Source organism: Aegilops tauschii, chromosome 6 (genome assembly GCF_002575655.3).
Source record: "Aegilops tauschii subsp. strangulata cultivar AL8/78 chromosome 6, Aet v6.0, whole genome shotgun sequence".
NCBI lineage: Eukaryota > Viridiplantae > Streptophyta > Magnoliopsida > Poales > Poaceae > Aegilops > Aegilops tauschii.
This window is the reverse complement of record NC_053040.3, coordinates 475818102-475840102: the sequence shown is the minus strand read 5'-3', so window position 1 is coordinate 475840102 and position 22001 is coordinate 475818102. Positions and strand designations below refer to the sequence as shown.

General features: G+C 46.8%; 1 protein-coding gene across 1 annotated transcript; it reads left to right on the top strand.

Moving 5' to 3' along the window:
* Window positions 1-15490: 15490 nt before the first annotated feature.
* LOC109750629 (photosystem II 10 kDa polypeptide, chloroplastic) lies at window positions 15491-16585 on the top strand. The gene is made up of 5 exons (XM_020309596.3): window positions 15491-15782; window positions 15875-15933; window positions 16050-16105; window positions 16225-16277; window positions 16357-16585. Exons 1-5 carry the CDS (start codon window positions 15623-15625, stop codon window positions 16449-16451), a joined length of 423 nt encoding a protein of 140 aa, XP_020165185.1. The 5' UTR covers window positions 15491-15622; the 3' UTR covers window positions 16452-16585.
* Window positions 16586-22001: the final 5416 nt, after the last annotated feature.

Here is a 22001-nt window from a genome sequence, read left to right as displayed (position 1 = left end):
AGAGAAGACCATCGAAGCTGGTGAAGGAGCTGATGACATTTGGATTGGCATCGCGTGTGCCATCAGCCCTTGGAGCAGACAGACCAGGGTTGAAGTTGAGTCCGAATGCCTTCTTGTTCTTAGCCGCTGACTCCTTTGCAAACTGAAAATTGCGCTTGAACAGATTGTCTTCGCGACACCATAACATAGATGATGGGTCGGCATTCTCAGGCTTCGGTCCTCGGACCATCCATGGGTAGAAGCCTTGGGCAATAGCTTCAGGCTTCGTCTTTGGCTGCAGGCTCCTGTAAAGTATATCTCCCCATGGGCGCTTGATGGTGTTCTTTTCAGCATACTCGAATGTGATGAACCTGTACTTGAACCATTCTTCTGCCCAATATCTTCGAATCCATTGGATTCGAGTCTTGCGCTGGCCGTAACTCTCCTCTGGATCTGACTTGTACAGTTCAAACAGATCAGGAGGTAAATCCTTAGCAGTATTTCCACGGAGCTGCCTGCCACCTTTGCTGACAGATTTTTTCGTGGCCATTATATTCAGACTGAATGGCTTCAGAACTGTGAATGGCTTCCTTCTACTGGTCAGACAGGAGCTGGCTTCAGGGGAGTGTATATGATGTTGTAAGAACTCTGCAAATGAATGCAGACTATGAGAACCAAGGGATTCTCCCACAGACATGGACCTGTGACAGCATTAGATATGCGAGGGAAGGGGAAGAGGTCATATGCATTCTCAGATGATTTTGAAGATAAATCAGTTTGAAGACATTGACCTCATAGTGCGAAGACATTCACTTATTTGAAGAGAGTTGGTTTCAGATTTGTACGAATCCATGAATAAGTACAACTGAGGAATCTAACTAGTTATGAAGCATAAGTGAATATTCTCAGCATGATATGAGATGCAGATAAGGACAGATCCATATTTGGAAGTGAAGAAACCACTTTTGGTTGAAGTGGATGGATTTGACGGATCGAAAAGGCAGTAAAAATTGAGATTTAATTACCGCTGATGAACTGCTAGACGAGGCAGAGTTAGAAGCCGAGCAGTTCAGTCTCCCGTGCCCTAACTTGGCGGCGGAAGACACCTACGGCGGCAGCAGAGAAGACAAGGTCCACGACCGGCGTGAGGACGGCGTGGAAGAAGTCGCGGCAGCTAAGCGCTTCGTCTCCGGCGTCGTCGCGAGCTAGCGGAGGCGCTAAGGTTTGAGCGAGGTGGCGAGGTGGAAGAAGAGATTTTGACCGTGAGGTGTGTGTATTTATAAGGAAAGGGACAGCACAGCGTAATTACGCAGGTGCCCCTGGCGGTTCACATGTGAAGGACACGTGTCCTGCATGCAACTTATTGGAAGTTGTTCCATGTTCCCACGCATGCCTGGATTGTCGGGTGGCCGTTCCGGCTTCTCCGGTATATAGGCAAAAACGATATGGCATTAAAAACAGATTTAAATATTTGTCTCTTTGTCTTCTGCTGACAAGGACTCAGAGAAGACAATTGACAGGTTTCAACAGAGTGCATATGACTTGGATAGATAGAATTTGAGGTAGAAGCACAGAGAGGGGGGTTAGGGTCCGATCACATTCACTTAGATCAAAAATTCAAGTACGAAGACATAGCCATAAGTGAATGCTGTAGAGTACAGAACACGCATATATATATATATATATATATATATATATATATATATATATATATATATATATATATATATATATATATATCAGACCAACTCAACATTGCGAAGATAAACCTCGAAGTCAAATTAATGTTGAAGACAAACCAAATGCGAAGACTATGCAATTGTGACGCCAAACAAAACACCCCAATAAGAATTTGGTGGTGGCGTTACCCACCATATAGGAAGTATTAGACCCAGACACGGCGCACAATTATCGTGGCGCCCTGAAGTCAAATTCCGCGTTAATGTATTCACACTTAGAGTGTATGTCTTCATTGATTGAAGATATACGTTACTTTGTGTGTTGCACATCTAAGTCATCTACATGCATAAGCGTTAGGATGTGTGTCCAATTACAGGACATTTGAGGATTCTAAGTTATTTAGCTCACACCGCAACTTGCAAAACCTTTTCTCATCCAAGGTCTTTATGAAGATATCTGCCATTGTTCTTCAGTGTTGACGTGCATGATATCAATATCTTCCTTCATGACATGATCTCTGAGAAAGTGATGACGGATCTGAATGTGCTTTGTCTTCGAGTGCTGAACTGGGTTGTTGGCAATCTTGATGGCGCTTTCAATGTCGCAGTAGAGTGGCACATGCTTCAGATGGATGCCATAGTCCTTGAGAGTTTGCTTCATCCATAGAAGCTAAGCGCAGCAAGCTCCAGCAGCAATGTATTCACATTCAGCAGTGGAGAGGGATACACAGTTCTGCTTCTTTGAAGACCAACAGACAAGAGATTGTCTAAGAAAGTGACATGTGTCTGATGTGGACTTGCGATCAACCTTGTCATCAACATAATCAGCATCTGAGAATCCAACTAGATCAAACTCTGAGCCCTTTGGATACCATAATCCTAGTGTTGGGGTGTAAGCCAAATATCAAAGAATTCGCTTCACAGCTAAGTGATGCGATTCCTTCGGTGCCGCTTGGAATCGGGCACACATGCAAACGCTAAGCGTTATATCTGGCCTAGATGCACATAAATAGAGTAAAGAACCAATCATGGAGCGGTATACCTTTTGATCGAACTCTTTACCATTGTCGTCGGGACCGAGATGACTTTTGGTTGGCATTAGCATCGTGTATCCTTTGCAGTCTTGCATCCGAAACTTCTTCACGCAGTCTTTGAGGTATTTTTCTTGTGATATGAAGATGCCATTGTTCTGCTGACGGATTTGAAGACAAAGGAAGAATTTCAGCTCACCCATCATGGACATCTGATATTGCTCTTGCATCATATGACCAAACTCATCACTGTATTTCTTGTCAATGCAGCCGAAGATAATGTCATCCACATAGATTTGGCACACAAACAGTTCACCATCATATGTCTTCGTGAAGAGTGTGGGATCCAGGGAACCAGGTTTGAATCCTTTGCTCTTCAGGAAGTCTTTGAAGAGTGTCATACCAAGCACAAGGGGCTTGTTTGAGGCCATACAGTGCCTTGTTGAGCTTGTATACCATGTTAGGATGCTTTGGGTCTTCAAAAGTAGGTGGTTGTGCAACATACACTTCTTCAATCTTGCCATTGAGAAAGGCACTCTTCACATCCATTTGATACAAAAGGATGTTGTGATGGTTGGCATAGGCTAGCAGTATGCGAATGGCTTCAAGCCTAGCCACCGGAGCAAATGTTTCATCGAAGTCAATCCCTTCTACTTGAGTGTATTCTTGAGCAACTAGACGCGCCTTGTTTCTGACGACTTGGCCATGCTCATCTTGTTTGTTGCGATAGATCCATTTGGTGCCTATGATGTTGTGCTTGTGAGGATCAGGACGCTTAACCAGTTCCCACACATTGTTCAGCTCGAACTGTTGAAGCTCTTCTTGCATTGCTTGAATCCATTCAGGTTCCATGAAGGCTTCAGCAACTTTCTTGGGTCCAGATATAGAGACAAATGCAAAGTGCCCACAGAAATTTGCTAGCTGTGTTGCTCTCGAACGAGTGAGTGGACCAGGTGCATTGATGTTGTCGATTATCGTCTCAATCTGTACTTCATTTGCAACACGAGGATGAACTGGGCGAAGATTTTGCTCTTGCTGATCATTGTCTTCTTCTTCAGCATTGACTTCAGGCTGAGCAATGTCTTCGGGTTGATTAGGTGCAGAAATGATGATTTCTTCTTCAGCCTGAGCCTCTGAAGGTATGATTTCACCAGTACCCATAAGCTTGATAGATTCACTTGGTGAGGCTTCATCTAGGACATTTGGCAGGTGCTCTCTTTGCGAGCCGTTAGTCTCATCGAACCGCACATCCACAGTTTCAACCATTTTATAGTGAAAGAGGTTGAAGACTCTATAGGAGTGCGAGTCCTTTCCGTATCCAAGCATAAAACATTCATGTGCTTTCGGTGCAAATTTTGAAGTGTGATATGGATCCCTGATCCAGCACCTAGCACCAAATACTCTGAAGTAACTGACGTTTGGCTTCTTACCAGTTAGTAGCTCATAGGATGTCTTCTTTAGAAGCTTGTGGAGATAAACACGGTTGATGACATGGCAAGCAGTATCAATAGCTTCAGGCCAGAACTTTCTTGGAGTCTTGTACTCATCAAGCATCGTCCGAGCCATCTCAATGAGGGTTCTGTTCCTGCGCTCCACGATGCCGTTCTGCTGAGGTGTGTATGGAGCAAAGAACTCATGTGTGATGCCCAATGTATCAAGATAAGTGTCGAGGCCGGTGTTCTTGAACTCAGTGCCGTTGGAGCTCCTTATGTGCTTGATCTTGATGTCATAGTTCGTCATGGCACGATTGGCGAATCGTCTGAAGACATCCTGCACTTCATTCTTGTAAAGGATTATGTGCACCCATGTATATCTTGAGTAATCATCAACAATGACGAAGCCATAGAGGCAAGCAGTGGTAGTAAGGGTAGAGTAGTGAGTAGGGCCAAATAAGTCCATGTGAAGCAGCTCGAAGGGACGAGATGTCATCATGATTGTCTTCGAGGGATGCTTGGCCCTAGTCATCTTTCCAGCTTCGCAGGCACCACATAGATGATCCTTCTTGAACTTGACGCCCTCGATGCCTACGACATGCTTCTTATTCGCGAGAGTGTACAAGTTCCTCATGCCGGCATGCCCTAGCCTCCGATGCCAGAGCCAGCACTCCAAAGCTTTTGCTAGAAGACATACGGCCAACTGTGGTCCTGCTGAGAAATCTACCATGTACAGATCGTCTTTTCGATACCCTTCAAAGACTAGAGATTTGTCAGATTTCATAAGCACAAGGCAACGATATTTTCCAAATATCACAATCATGTTCAGATCACAAAGCATTGAGACAGACATTAAGTTGAAACCAAGAGATTCAACAAGCATCACTTTATCCATGTGCTGATCCTTTGAGATTGCAGCTCTACCTAGACCCAATACATTGCTTTTACCAGTGTCAGCAAATGTGATGTGACTCTTGTCAGATGGACGTAGGGTTGAATCCATGAGAAGACTTCGATCACCAGTCATGTGGTTAGTGCATCCACTGTCCATAATCCATTCTGAAGCCTTTGGTGACATACCCTATAGTGCAGTTTGGGGATAGGCTTCACCAAGGGTATTGTGAAGCATAAACATTTGACGAACAAGCGGATTATGAAAGTTCAGATCTTGGTTAGGATAAATAGGATGTTTGTCGAGGAATCCTGGAACGAAATACATAGTAAGACCATTTGGGCATTTTAACTTGCGCCCTACAAGGTGTTTTAGGTCCCCAGCATAAGCATCAGACGCCTTGGATTTCCGGCTGGAGACGTTTCCCTGCAAAAGAGAGTTAATTTTTCTTAACCACCCACATCTTCAGGGGTGGCTTAGAAGCAATGAGTCTAAGTGCGGCATCTGAGAACTTAGGCTTTGGAGCCCTAGCAAATAGCCTTGCAGGAGGTGAATAATACTCATAAGAATAGGCAGAAAAGTTCTTGGTCTTATGAACATACCGGTTTGACGAAACACGCTCATATTCATAAGTCTGAGCATGGTTTCCCTGCAAAACATTGGCGTTAGGGTGACTCTGGTGAGTCCTCTAACTGTATGAAGCCTTTGGACCATATGAAGCCTTTGGTCTGGGGTTTGTCTTCTTCCCAGGTGGTGTCATGATGACATTCACAGGAAGTTTCTCGAGACAACTTTTGGGCACCCAGATCTTCTTCAAAGGTGGTCCATTCCTGCAGTTAGTACCAATATACCTGGCAAACACTTCACCATTCTGGTTCTTAAACAGTTTATAGTTTGCATCAAAGGATTCATCAATGATAATCGGGTTAGCACAAGTGAAGCCAGATAAAGTAGATGGATCCACTGAAGGTCCCTTTGCAACAACCCATGTGGTTTTGAGGTACTGCTCAGGCTTCCAGTAAGAACCATCAACATTCATTTTCCTCTCGAACCCAACACCCTCTTTCCTAGGGTTTCGGTTCAGAATCTGTTTCTTGAGGACATCACATAGTGTCTGATGCCCTTTGAGACTTTTGTACATTCCTGTCTCAAGTAGTGTCTTCAACCTGGCATTCTCATCAGCAATAGTAGTGGTATCCTCAGCAGAGGGGTTACTTACCACATCAGCAGTTGAAGATATTGCAACAGTAGCAGCAGTAGAACATTCAGCAATAGAGACAGCATTATCACGCTCAAGACATTTTAGACATGGTGGTTCAAATCCTTCCTGAGAGGAACTAATCTGTTGAGCGCGGAGTGACTCGTTCTCCTTTTGAAGATCTTCATGAGCCGATCTCAAGTTCTCAAGCTCTTGCTTCCATTGAAGATGATCATAAGAGCTTTTCATGAGTAGTTGAGAGCGTTTCATGACGACTTTCAAGTTCCTCGTACTTAACATGAAGATTTTTAATGTCTTCAATTAAGGACTGAGTTCGGGTCATTTCCGCGTCCAACAAGTCATCGCTTTTGTCTAGCAACTTTTGAATATGTTCCATAGCATTTTGTTGTTCAGTAGCAATTTTAGCAAGTGTTTTGTAGCTAGGTTTGGATTCACATTCAGAGTCATCTTCACTTGATGTTTGAAAGTAAGCATCGTGTGAGTTTACCTTGGCACCACGTGCCATGAAGCAGTATGTGGGAGCAGAGTCATCCTCATCATTAGCATCAGCGTTGGTGACGGGGCCATTGTCTTCAGTGTTGAAGATGGACTTGGTGACATATGCTGAAGCTAGAGCCAGGCTTGCCATGCCTGAATCGGATTCCTCTTCAGACTCCACCTCTGCCTCCTCAGAAGCAGACTCCTCCTCTGAATCCATCTCCTTGCCAACAAACGCACGAGCCTTGCTAGATGAGCTCTTCTTGTGTGATGAAGACTTCGATGAAGACTTGGAAGAAAACTTTGAGGATTTCTTCTTCTTCTTGTCACCAGAATCATATTCCTTTCTCTTCTTCTTCTTCTTCTTGGTCTTGGTCTCATTGTCCCACTGTGGACATTCAGAGATGTAGTGACCAGGTTTCTTGCACTTATGGCATGTTCTCTTCTTGTGATCACGAGTGGAAGCTTCATCATTCCTTGAGCTGGATCTTGAAGACTTTCTGAAGCCTTTCTTCTTGGTGAACTTCTGGAACTTCTTCACAAGCATAGCAAGCTCCTTCCAATGTCTTTAGGATCCCCAGAACTGCAGTCAGATTCTTCTTCAGATGAGGAAACAACCTTTGCCTTCAAAGCGCGAGTTCGGCCATAGTTGGGACCATAGATATCTCTTTTCTCAGATAACTGGAACTCATGTGTGTTGAGCCTCTCAAGTATGTTAGACGGATCGAGAGTCTTGAAGTCAGGGCATTCTTGAATCATCAGGGCCAAGGTGTCGAATGAGCTGTCAAGTGATCTCAGAAGCTTCGTGACGATTTCGTGCTTGGTGATCTCAGTGGCGCCGAGAGCGCGAAGCTCATTTGTGATATCAGTGAGGCGATCAAACGTGAGTTGCACATTCTCATTGTCGTTTCTCTTGAAGCGGTTGAAGAGGTTGCGAAGAACATCAATCCTTGAGTCTCTCTGGGTTGAGACGCCTTCGTTGACCTTGGATAGCCAGTCCCAGACTAGCTTCACAGTTTCCAGAGCACTCACACGGCCATACTGTCCTTTGGTTAGATGACCACAGATGATGTTCTTGGCGGTAGAATCCAGTTGAATGAACCTCTTGACATCAGCAGCGGTGACACCTTCACCGACCTTAGGAACGCCGTTCCTGACGACATACCAGAGGTCGACGTCAATGTCTTCAAGATGCATACGCAACTTATTCTTCCAGTAGGGGTAATCAGTGCCATCAAAGACAGGGCACGCAGCGGAGACCTTGGTTATCCCTGCAATCAACATAGCTAAACTCCAGGTGGTTAAACCGAATCACACAGAACAAGGGAGCACCTTGCTCTGATACCAATTGAAAGTGCTAGTATTCGACTAGAGGGGGGTGAATAGGCGACTTTTATCAAAGTCTTCAAAACACGGGGGCTTTGAAGACAAATAGTAGAAATGAACCTATTGATATGCAGTGGAAGGTAGACTACACTAGACAAGCCATAGTCAAGTAAGCAATGAAGTGAAAGCACGAAGACTATTAGCAGCTAGGTAGTATGGATCATGATGGAAGATAGTATGAAACCAGACAACAACAGTCTTCACACAGTGAAGACAATCAGATCATACAAGCAGGCAATGCCTTCACGAAGATCAACTGAAAGTAAAGAAAGGTAAGAGATAGAACCAGTTGCTTGGTGAGGACAAGGATTTGGTAGACCAGTTCCAGTTGCTGTGACAACAGTACGTCTGGTTAGGGAGGCTGAGATTTAACTCAGAAGACCGTGTCTTCACCTTATTCCCCTTGAGCTAAGAACACTTAGTCCTCGCCCAATCACTCTGGTAAGTCTTCAAGGTAGACTTCGAAACCTTCACAGACTTCGTTCACCGGCGATCCATAATGGCTCTTGGATGCTCAGAACGCGACGCCTAACCGGCTGGAGGATTCACAGTCCTCAAGTGTAACAAGTCTTCAGATCACGCGGACAGAAAGACTTCAGTGATGCCTAACACTCTTTGGCTCTGGGTGTTTTGGGATTTGTCCTCGCAAGGATCTCTCTCTCTCAAATGCTTCGGAGGTGGGTTGCTCTCAAACGATAAAAGTCGTGCACTAACTCTGAGCAGCCACCAATTTATGGTGTAGGGGGTGGGGTATTTATAGCCAGGGGCAACCCGACCTGATTTGTCCGAAATGACCCTGGGTCACTAAGGAACTGACACTTGTCCAACGGTCAGATTTCAAACACACACGGCAGCTTGACTTGGGCTACAAGTAAAGCTGACTCATCCAGCTCTGGATAAGATTTGCTATCATCGTCTTCGCTCGAAGACATAGGATTTGGTTGAGCATCACATCAGTCACTCTGACTTTGTTCACTTGGACCCGACTTAATAGTATGGTGGTTCCTATGACTCAACAAAGAAGAAAAGGAAACTACGAAACAACTATGTCTTCGCACTCCATAGTCTTCACGTGAATGTCTTCTCAATTCATAATCTTCATTGTGAATACCTTCACAGACCACCATTGTCTTCAATGTCTTCACACATTTTTAGGGGTCATCTCTGGTAGGTAAACCGAATCAATACGGGACTACTACCTATGTTATCCTGCAATTCTCACAAACACATTAGTCCCTCAACCAAATTTGTCATCAATACTCCAAAACCAACTAGGGGTGGCACTAGATGCACTTACAAGTATCACCGATGACAACATTAGCGGACTTGCCGCTCTTCTCATGTTCGCGCTCCTCAAAGCGGTTAGGACACTTCGGAGCCCAGTGATTAGGATCACCACAGACATGGCAAAGTCCCTTCCCCTTATGAGAATTCTTCTTGAAGTTGGTAGAATGTGGCGGCTTGTTCTTTGTATCAAACTTGCCTTTTCCCTGAGTTTTGTTCTTGTTGTTTTTGAACTTGTTGGGCTGGAAGTTCTTCTTCTGTACCATGTGGGCACTAGAAGCTCCCTCAGCAACTCGAGCACGTGTGTCCTTTGCTCTCGCCTTCTCTTCAACATCAAGAATACCAATGAGATCCGCAACGGAAAACTCCTGTCTCTTGTGTTTCAGGGAAGTAGAAAAATTGTTCCACGAAGGTGGAAGCTTGGCAATGATGCCTCCGGCAACACACACTTGAAGTACTTGAGTTCCTTTGCGAGCGACTGTATCTCATGAGCTTGTTGGACAACAGATCGCTCATCAGTCATCTTGTAGTCATAGAATTGCTCCATGACGTACAACTCGCTGCGGGCGTTCGAGGCCCCAAACTTGGCCTCGAGTGCAGCCCACATGTCCTTGCCGTTGTCAAACGACATATACGAATCCACAATGGAATCGTCAAGAACACTCAGAAGGGCGCCTTTAAAGAGGGTATCGATCTTCTCAAAAGCTTCCTGCTGTGCAAGATTAAGATCACCCTCGGCTTGCCCTTGGTGGCGTCATAGCAGTACATGGTCTGGAACCAGTAAACTGCTCTCGTGTGCCACCTCTTATATTGCACCCCCTTAAAGGTAGGCGGCTTCAGATGCGCAGCAAAACCACTCGGAGTAAATTGCCTATAATCAGGTTTTTGGATTGTTGGAAATATGAGCAAATTACTACGAGATTTAATCCGAATAAACAGAAGATAGATCATGACAGCAATAGTAGAGATTAAACTAATCATGCGAACTAGCATAGTAAATGAACAGATCACATCTAGGGCACATACTAGAAACATGAATTCTACCATGATCTCGAACAAGAAGGATAGAATCACATACGGTGCAGCGGGTGCAGCACCGCCGGCGTTAACGTTGTCGTCCATGTCGTCGAGGATGAGATTGCCGAGGTCGGTGAAGAAGTCGTCGTTGGCGGAGTAGTCGCTGGCAACAGTCGCGCTCCCCAAAAACCTAATCGCCCCTCTCCCGTACAGGATCACGAGAGGTGGGGTTCCGGAGGCCTGCTGTCCCTTCTTGTGGTGCACGCCGAAAGGATGGAGAAGACTTGCGTGGCGGCGCAATGATCTGGAACGATGGTGCGAAACCATACGATATGGCGGCGGCTAGGGTAGACGTCTGCCTGACTATATAGTGCGGGTCGGGTAGGTCGTGGGAGTAAACCCCACGTCCGAGTCACGATCCAAAAGAATCGGGAACGGTTTAGTAATTAACACGTCTGTTAATTATTAATTAATGACTCATTAATTTTTCCCGAGCAGCAAAAATATAGACAACGTGCATAGCTTTGTCCTCGGCTCAGCTCAATCCCGCAACCCGCGGCGCGGCGCGGCGAGCGAGGAGGAGGAGCGCGCATGTAGGTCTCCTCTTCTCATGCTCATACAAGTGGTAGAAGAGCTCACCTTATAAAGAGGTGCAAGTCTCACTCAACTTTCATGGTGGGACTAAACTTTAGTCTCACTCACTTCACTCACATGTGTGCATGAATGGGCCAAGAGAATTTCAGAATTTTAGTTGGACTTTGGGTCAAAGGCCTAGTAGCAAAATTCCAACAGTAGAAAGGTTGCACCCTCTCATCTAGCGGGATACCTCTCCCTCAAGCGCTTCATCTCCAACACCACCACCACAACACCCACGCAGGATGAAGATAAGGAGGCACCGCCACCATCAACCGGTGCTGGCAATAGGCCATGTGCGCCGGACACCATCTTCGTCTCCCTCCTCGCTACAGTATTTTGTAAGATTTGAACATGGTGATGACATCAATGAATCAATCATCTTTGTGTTACTATTCATATTTGTCTCCCTCCTCACTACAGTATTTTGTAAGATTTGAACATGGTGATGACATCAATGAATCAATCATCTTTGTGTTACTATTCATATTTGTCTCCCTCACATCGCAATACTCCTCTTCATCTGGTCTCCCTCATTGTTGTTGGTCGACATTCATGGGACTTTCACGGGCTAGCCGAAGAGAAAAAAGGAAAAGCGATTTTGCAAGTAAGTCTTACATGGTGTGGAAAAATATGAATAGCCACGTGTCATCCAGAGGGCGACGCGGGCGGTTGCCGATTTCCCTCAGCTCGCAATGGCCTTCTCCACATGATCTCCCTCACCGCCATTGGTCGACATCCACATGACTGGCGACAATTGTGGGCTTGGGCAGATCCAGTGTGCCTCCGCAACGGTGAGTAACCATCTATCTGACAAAAAGAAGATAGTTTTTGCGCCATTCTAAATGGTAATTATAGAGGTTGTGTGAAAAAAGCTCCATGTCAAATTCATCAAACGGTAAGGCTGACCGCTCCATGGTCGCTCTAGAGCTGTCCAAAGCAGTTGCGAACCAAGGGTAGAGCCAGATTTTGGATGAGCTTAGAGCATCTCCAACGGGCGCGCTAAACAAGCGCCGCGCCGTAAATTTAGCCAGTTTAGCGCGCGCGCAACCCGGCGGGTGGCTCCAGCGGGCGCGCGGTATAAGGAGTTGGGCGCGCGGTCGGATTCGCTATCTCGCGCGGTGTATTTGGGGCGCCCGCTTCCGCGCGCGGCACACTCGAGCGCTCGCGCTGCACTCTCTCTTCTCCGCCTCCTACGCCCCGCGCGCGCCGGCGCCGGTGAACTGCACCCCATGGACGCACACGCCGGCACCCCGCTCACCCCATCCTATAGCCGCGACCCCTCCACCGCCGCCGCCGCCGCCGCAAACCCTAGCCCGGGTGGCGTTGGCCTCGCCTCCGCCGGAGCTCCTCCGACCATCGGCCTCGCGCGCGGCCTCTTCATGCCGCCGCGGATGACCTCGACGGCGGGTGGCGTCGCGCCGGCGCCGGCCCGAGCCGCCGCCCCCTCCTCAAAGCTCCCCAATGCAGCGTGGCCAAAGAAGGGCAAGACATCGGCGAAGAAAAACAAGGCGGCGGACGGCTCGACACCTCGAAGGCGAGGAGGAAGAAGCTTGCAGGGCGTGCGACGGGCGCGGCGGCTACCGAAGCGCCGGCGAGCTCACTCGTTGAGCCGGCGGCCGACGCGCACAACATGTTCGACGAAATGCCCCCAAGGTAAAAAAAAATCCAACTTTTCATTTTTTTTTGTTATTTTTTCAATGCATTCACATATAGATAGCTTATTTGCATTGTTCAAAAAACTTTGTAGTCTCAATGATGATGCATACATGTCAACGATGGGTGTTGGCTCCAACAATTCGCATTGGTCTCAAACCAATGACATGCATTTCGAAAACCATGAGTTCGAGGTGGACGAGGAGGGTGAGGGCATTGTCGACGCACCGAAAGGAAGAGCGGGCAATTACACCAACGTCGATGACATCTTACTATGCAATACTTGGTTGCAAGTGTCGAGGGATCCATCCGTTGGAGGTGATCAAAGTAGAGATGCTTATTGGGGGCGGATGAAAGAACACTTTGGTGTTCACAACTTGAGTGGAATTGACCGCTCCGAGAGATCACTTCGGTCCCGATGGTCGACAATCAACTCGGATTGTCAAAGGTGGGTGGCCTGTCAAAAGGCGGTTGACAAGTTGAACCCAAGTGGCACAAATGAGGACGATAGAGTAAGTGACATTTCATGCATGTTCATCATACTTGTTGTTGGTGCTAACTTGCTTTGTTTTCATGTAGTACAGAATTGCGCAAAACTTGTTCAAAGAAGAGGAGAGGACAACCAAGAAGGGGAAGATCAAGAAAGGAAGGGTCTTTACCTTGCCCCATTGCTATAACGTGTTGAAGGATGATGAGAAATGGAAGAAGCGTGAAGATTTGGATGATTTGCATTTGAGCAACAAACGCAAGCGAACAATTAAGTTGGATGATGATGATGAGGAGGATGATGCATCAAGTGATGACGGCAAGAGAAGCCCCACACCCAACTCGGTTTCATACTCGAAGCCAAAGCGACCGGATGGGTGCAAGAAAGACGCAAAAGAGAAGAAGAAGAGGAAAGGAGATGATGAGCTCAAAAATGCTATGGAAGCTATTGTGAAGGCAAGAAAAGAAGCCAACGAGGTGAGGAAAATGGCAAGGAACCAAGATGCCGCGGCCGAGGAGAGGAGGTTGGCGGCCGAGGAGAGGAGGGTGGCGGCCGAGGAGAGGAAGGTGGCTTTGGAGGAGAGGAAGGTGAGCAATGAGGAGCGAACTAGATTGTTGGAATGGGAGAAGCACTTGTTCTTCTTGGACACATCTAACCTCAATGCGGCGCAAAAGGAGTATGTCAATCTTGCCCGTGAAGAAGTCTTGATCCAAAAAAGAGCCATGGTTCGTGCAATGGGTGGTGGTGGCCTCGGCGCCATGGGTGGCGGTGGCCTCGGCGCAATGGGTGGCGATGGCCTCGGCGCCATGGGTGGCGGTGGCCTCGGCGCAATGGGTGGCGGTGGCCTCGGCGCCATGGGTGGCATGGGTGGCTTCGGAGCTACCGTGGGCGGTGCAATGGGAGGCATTGCTGGCTTTGGAGCACCCCGCGACGCTATGGCCACCATGGGAGGCATGAGTTTTGCTTCTCTCATGGGAGGCATGGGTGCACCTCCGGCCGCCATGGGTGGAATGTCTTTCGATGTGCCTCCTCGCACACATTCCCATGAAGATGCCGTTGAAGATCTTGCCAACACCGTCAGAACTTCATGTGATGCGGTGCGCGATGAGGAGAGGGAGGAAGATTCATCTTCGGAGGCGGAAGAATCGTCTTCCGAAGATGAGGACGAGGACGAAGACGAGGACGAGGAATGAGGTGTCTTTCATTTGTGTATTGAACTTGATTTGCATTTTGAACTTGGTTGGATGAACTTGTGGGCATGATTTTGAACTTGTGGGCATGAACTTTTCTTCATCAACTTGTTTGTGTGAAATTTTATATGTCATGTTCATTGCATTTTGAATGTTTCAACTTCATTTTGTGTTCAAAATGCCATATATGCAATGCTCCGGTGAGTCACGCGCGCTGCTGGAGCGGTGCGCGCTGCATTTTAGCGCGGCTGCTGGAGCCAGCGCTGCGCGCCGCGCCAAACCAGGCGATGGGCACGCGGCAAAGCAATTTTTTGCGCGCGACGCGTTCAGCGCCTGTTGAAGATGCTCTTAGGCTGATATACTCCCTACGACAATAAAATCAAGAAAAATAGGAAAAAAACTTCAAAAAAAATCTGATTTTTTAGCATGCAAGGTGCTCGAGTGCGCTAGGTGTGTGCAATTTTTTTCCTCGTGATAAGGCATTTGAAGACCTGCTTTTTTTTCTACAAGCTCCTCGAATGTTTTATGCAACAGGCGCGCAAATCATATGATTGCTGAGAATTACACTATTATATGTTTATTCTTTTCATATTTCGAAAAACTGTAATCTCTATGCAATCTATGTGCAAATTTTTTGTTTTATTTTACTTTCTTCTTTTAGGTAATAATATCAATGCCCTTAATTCATTCTATTTAAAAGCAAATCTGTTTTTTGCTACAGTTTTTGTATTTTTTAGTTTATATTTCGTTTATGCAAAGAAATGAAAAAGTGACTGGCGTGTTCAAAAATTTCAGTCGCTTGTCCAATTGAGGCTCCCTAATTTTTTTTACAAAGCACATTCGCTTACAAACAGCATTGCCATATTCTTATCTTCAAAAATTAAAGCATTGCCATATTCTGATGTTACTGTTAAAGATAAGATCATCTGAAGCGGTGCTCCCAAAATTGACCTGTCTGTGAGGGACACCTGAAATTTCTCAACCAGGGGAAAATAAAAGAAAGGTGAAACCCTTGGTACTTATCCATTCCAGATTGCATAAGTGCAGCGTTTCTGATCAGCCAAGCAAGAGACAAGGGTTGTTCACGTGATCATGGACCCATGACACACCATTATAGCAACCTTCCAACCTAAAAATAGACCATCAAATCCTTTTCACTCACTGTCTGCCACTCCCCAGCCTCCCTGTATTTAAACCCATGCATTAGCCGTGAGAGAAACTAAATCGAACTAAAAGAGGGTGATCCAGTGAGCACAAACATGTCTGCCTCTGTCATGGCGTCTATGGTTCTGATGAAGCCATCTCCCTCTCCACTGTTAGAACGAGCGAAACTCCGAGGTTTGCGACCATCGGCGAGGCCATCGCTGCTCATAGTAGCCAGCAAGAAGGCGAAGAAGGTCCAGACTGCCCAACCCTACGGTGAGTATATACATGCCGTAATATTAAGAGTTGTTAACTATATACAAGCATAAATTTTACCTTCGCATGAATTTGTGTGTGCCAACTTGTAGGGCCTGGTGGTGGAGTGGAGTTCAAGGAAGGCGTCGATGCGTCTGGAAGGGTAGCCAAGGTCAGTTTACGGACCTGGATGTACTTTCTGTTACTTCTAATGTTATTTGTATAACCATGACAGTTGATGAAAAATTCACTGTTGTGCATCGCTTAATAATTTTCCAATTTAACCAGGGGAAGGGTGTCTACCAGTTTGCCGACAAGTATGGAGCAAATGTTGATGGGTACAGGTAAAAACACGCGAACGCAAACCTACAGTTTCTGTCAGTAAAACAAATGTCTGCATAATTCAGAGATCATGCATGGAGTTCAGCTCATGACATCTTATTCGGTTCTTACTACGTTGCAGCCCAATATATACACCAGAAGAATGGTCCCCAAGTGGTGACGTTTATGTTGGAGGTACGCGCAGACTGACTGGCATCTCGAAACAAATAAGTTCACATTAAAATTGATATTTTTTGTTTCTTGATTTATGCAGGAAAGACAGGGCTGTTTCTCTGGGCAATCACTCTTGCTGGAATTCTGCTGGGCGGTGCTCTGCTTGTCTACAATACTAGTGCCTTGGCTTCTTGAAGCCTGTGCGGCAAACCAAAATATGAATCAAACGATGTGTACTGTACGGGTTACAACCGCAACGACATATGTAACTGGATGTAAATATCAGTACCCGCAGGCCGCAGTCAATAATACCGACAATTAATTACTAATGTTAAGCAGCATGGTGCAAGCGTGATTAAGTTTTCAGTGCAAGCGCATGAGCTCTCTCGCAAATGTTACCAAGTTCTACAATGGCACTTGAATGTTCACAGAATTTAATTCTGTAATAAGTAAAGATGAAGATAAAGAAGGCCTGGTACTATCACCTACTCCCTCCGTTCCAAAATAGATGACCCAGCTTTGCACTAACTTTGTACTAAAGTTAATACAAAGTTGAGTCATCTATTTTGGAGTAGTTACTAAGGGATGATGAAGATAAAGAACGCCTGGTACTATCACCTAAGTTACTAAGGGCATCATCGGCTCCCAAGCTCATCTGCTCTCGCATATATTGAGGATTTGCTTGTGCCTTCTACTGGATTGATATCTTGGTTCTTAATTGAGGGAAGTACTTATCTCTACTTTGCTGCATCACCCTTTTTTTCAAGAGAAAAATCAACGCAAGCTCAAGAAGTAATAAGCTCCTTTAAAAGGTTCCCTCCAAAAGAGTTGACCTCTTCTCCGGGCCGCCCGGTCAGGAGACCTAGCACAAGGCATTGCATGTCCTTTACATTTAGACACTCTGAATCTCTACGCACACATAAGTTAAAGTATCACTTACTGAACATGCCGCCTTTCAATCTCTGGTTCTCCCCAAGGGCTTGCGCCAATTGGGTTTTCAAACTTTCAATGACCAGGGGTTTCACTCAGGTCACAGATACCCATAGCGGTAAACGTCAATGATAACACGACCATAATCTCCGATACATTATTACCTCTTGGCTGAAGGGGCGGTCGATGTAGCTCCCGCGGCTGCCTTGCGCTTGGAAGCTCCGTTGTTGGCTGGTACTGACGCATTCGACACCGCTCCCTGTGGTGTTCAACACGTTGTACGGTGACCCTTGGGAGTAGAAGTCAGCATACTCGGAGTGGCGCGAGGCAAACGCCCTGTTCGGGAAGAGGCCTTCTTGCTACTTACAGCGGAAGAAGGGAGAGACCCGGGGTGATCGGCCGTGAGGGCCACCTTGGTACCATCAAGGCTTTTTTGAAAAAAGACCCCGCCCTCGAAATCAATGGACGCCTCTGGGTCATTGTGAAACCCCAGGTCATCGTCACGAGAATAGCTCTCCGGTTGAGGAGAGGGCAACTAATGGTTCGACCTGGCGCCTCCAAGTTTCTTCGAAAAAATAGTAGATCCGATCAGTATATGGATGTAATGTCCGGATTGTAAAACAAAAGATGCACTTCGGCACTATCTCCCTGGGAGGGACTTTTTGGCCGCCAGATGAAACGCTTCTTTAGAGGAGCGTCCGAATATTCGGGCAGACCCCTCCGAACTGGCCCGGATAGGGGGACGTCTTCGATATAAAACCACTCTGAGGTCCACTCTTCGGGGTCCCCATGGGATACCCCGTACCGGCTATATGCCATACCTCGGCTCCACCTACTTCGAAAATTGACCCCCCGTGGGTACGGGGGACGAGGCAGAAATGTTTCCTCCATAACTCGAAATGAGCCTCGCAGCCCAAGAACATCTCGCAAAGGGCGACAAATCCGGAGATGTGCAATATGGATCCAGGGGTGGGGTGGTGAAGCTGGATCCCATAAAACTCCAACAAGCCGTGCAGGAAAGGGTGAATGGGGAAGCCTAGTCCTCATAGAAGGAAGGGCACGAAACATACCCTCTCCTCCTTGCTTGGGGTAGGAAATTTATCCGCGAAGCCCTCCTCGTTCACGGAAGTTAATCCGGCATGGGCAGATACGAGATCTGCGGCGGGAAGGTACCCTTGCCTCTGGAGGTCGCTTAGCTGGAAACGTGAAACCCAGCAGCTGGCCCAGTCGCCCTGGAGGTGGCCGTGAGGGCGTGAGGATGATCCCGGGGTGCTAGCCATTTCGTCCGAAATTTCTTTGGTTTGGTCTTGTTTTCTTGCTTTGGGATGGATTAACCACCCGACCCGCTCCTGGCCTGTTAAATAGGTATGCTCTCTGAACCTAGAGGGGCGTCTCTGTAAAAGAGCGCTCGACTGTTCACCTCCTGACTGACGCACAAAAGTCGAGGGTTGCCTTTAACCTTCGATGGTAAGTAATGTTGAGGGTCCCACAATGGTTTGATGGATTTAAAGGTTGTCGACGGCCAAACTGTTTAACCGGCCGAATAGGGAAAGGATGGAGAACTCGCCTCGCTAGCCGAAGACTTTGGACACATAGTGTGGCCGGCAGTCATAAACCCCAGCGTTGGAGGCTAGTTCGGGGGCTACTGAGGGAGTCCTGGACTAGAGGGTCCTCGGGCTGCCGGCCCGTATCTCACGGGCCGGGCAGTCGGGCCGCATTACAGCTGCGGAAAGGCCGGACTATTGGGCGGCGTCGTATCTGGACATGAGACTTTAGTGCCTTGGTGTGTACTCCAAGTCAAGATAAAAGATTCGGCATGCTTATTCCCTTGATTGTAACCGACATATGTAACCCTAGTACCCCTGGTGTCTATATACTAGAGGGTTTAGTCCGTAGAAGGGAGAACCATCATCCTACTAGCCTAGGGTTTAGTTCATCTGATCTTATGGTGGATCGACTCTGTAATCATCCTATACACTTCAATATAATCAAGCAGGACGTAGGGTTTTACCTCTTAGAGAGGCCCCGAACCTGGGTAAACATTGTCCTTCATCCCTTGTTCCCCATTGATCCAAGATCCACAGTTCGGGACCCCCTACCCGAAATCCGCCGGTTTTGACACCGACAATGACTGATGAGGCATGACGCGCTAGCGCTCCCGCTGCAAGTTGCCATTCCATGCACTGTCAATCGACAGCACGGGCTAGAAGAATGCATGTTAATAGGGATTGGGAGATATAGGAATTAATATATTACCTATTTGAAGGTGCTACAGGTATGCGAATGATGCACAATTACTTACGCATCGAAGGATCGATAAATGTATAGATTTGTAATTACTTTAACGCGGGGTTGTTGAATATCAACAACTTGTTACACGTAATCCAATTTTTTTAGAGCGAGTCAAATGAGTGGGTTTTATTAGCAAAACAGAAGAAGATTACAAGCTTTTGGAATACAACTGGATCTTCATAAAGTGGATCCTTATGAGTTGCAATTGAAAATCATATTATTCACATTGACTGACGGGTAAACTCTCGAATACCATACGGACTCTTAGATTTATTTTATACCCGTAGCAACGCACGGGCTTTTTACTAGTATAAACCAGAGAGTTTAGTCCGTAGAAGGGAGAACCATCATCCTACTAGCCTAGGGTTTAGTTCATCTGATCTCATGGTGGATCGACTCTGTAATCATCTTATACACTTCAATATAATCAAACAGGATGTAGGGTTTTACCTCTTAGAGAGGCCCCGAACCTGGGTAAACATTGTCCTTCATCCCTTGTTCCCCATTGATTCAAGATCCACAGTTCGGGACCCCCTACCCGAGAGCCGGTTTTGACACCGACAATAACTGATGAGGCATGACGCGCTAGCGCTCCCGCTGCAAGTTGCCATTCCATGCACTGTCAATCGACAGCACGGGCTAGAAGAATGCATGGTTCCATGTCATTGAGCATCTTGGTCATGCGATGAGTTCATGGATTTTTAATGTTGGTGTGGACAACTCCACGAGCCATCGCTGTGAGGATAGCTGACTGGTCAACTTTGGCCGTTCACTAGTCTCGTTGGCTAAAGATATATGGCTCGCGAACGTTGCCCGTTTGCCAAAGCCGGCTATGTTTGGTTGCCCGTTTGCGGCCATTGTTAAGGTTGTTGCTGTCGTTTGGCTTGCTCGGGAGGGCCATCAAGCTCAGCATGGGGTGTGAAATCTTGTGATCGGAGTCGTAGAGCATGGTTAATAATACAGCCAACGGTCGGCTATAAGAAGTTGTCATATCATTTACAGCCAAACTCTTAGCCGGCATGTACAATAGTATGTTTTAAATATGTACTAGTTTATCAATAGTTAACCCATCTTACATCCTCACAAAGTGTCTTAGGTCTCGTGTTGCAGCTGGCTATTAACCATGAGCCCGCTTCTCTTTTCTCTCCTTCAACTAAGCAAACATATATTATTTTATTTCTTATAGCCTGCTTATGTCACCCTATTATACTTGTTCTTAGTTGGTCCAAATGGCGGCGTGTATCAGTGTCTTCTTGTGTCGCGTCCCATCATCTACTGAAATAAATGTCGGTGGACATATCAGTAGGTGCATGGGTTGCTGCGCCGCAGAAATCCAATTGTCAATACGATGGTGTATAGTGGTGCGGCTTGCATGTATGTCGTGTCCCATTGACTATCGTGGTCGATGTATGTACGCATCTGGTCGGGCGTGTGGGCCGCTCAAACGACGTTATTGATTGTGTCTTGTGTTGGGTTTGCACGTCGTTGAGTGTTATGCCGGGCGAGTGTTCATGATCTATGTGTTTCTTTCATGTTTTTTTTCATTCATAATGCAATGTGATGTGTGCATGTATATGTGTGTATGTTGATTTTTGCTATGTGCTATGTAGATGAGTAAGCAATATTTGTGGCGGGGATCTCTGCCGCAGAAAAGGAACGAGCTTGCGAGCGTGCGACGGCCATAGAGTGGGTGAAGAGGCTGAGGAAGGCTATGTCTTTTTGGATGCATGTTGTTCACACTGACCTCTCGAAGGTGCAACTCAACACGATGCAGAAGGTACAAGAGAGGGAATTCAATTGGCTTGGGACATGCATCTTGGCGGAGTCAACCGTTGAGAAGATCAAGGAGATGTGGGCAGATGGATCAAGACCTATACCCAGCATGTCTGCGGTGCTTCCCGGGCTCTTCCGGAGGGCGTATCTCCGATTTCAAAGAGGGCGGCGCACTGATCCTTCCTATATGAGCCCACTCCGTTGTTGGATTCGCTGGAGGCATGTTCAGTATTCCCGCTTCTTCCTTGCTGATCTATGATTGAGCTACCGCCGTGAGACTCGATGTCTAGCTAAATGTTGCATTCTGTAGTGATAAAGTATATCAATGTGATGTTGTGGCTGTATTGCAGTTTCTCTACATGTTTGTGTTGTTGTCCATTTGTGGTCCCCGCGCCCCTCTAAGCTCACCGGCGCAGCCAAGTTGCCTGCCGTTGTGGTCCTCGCCATCACACACTGGCCACCGCGGCTCACTGGTGTATTGGTCAGGATCGAGCTAAGGGGAATCCTCGGGAGAGATAAAGTGAGGGAGAGGGGAAAATGCCGACCGCTTCATTGGTGAGGCATAGAGAAAGTGTCGTCGGTCTTTGGAACAAACGATTCCTCGTCATGGCGTGGCAAGTCTTTGTGCATCAAGATTAGTGCGACAGATCCAACGGCAATGGATGCGTTCGTGCGAGACCACTGAAAATCTGAGATTTTTTAGCTTTCTCGAAAATGGAACCTAAGGTTTCGTAGAAAAAAAAATGCTAA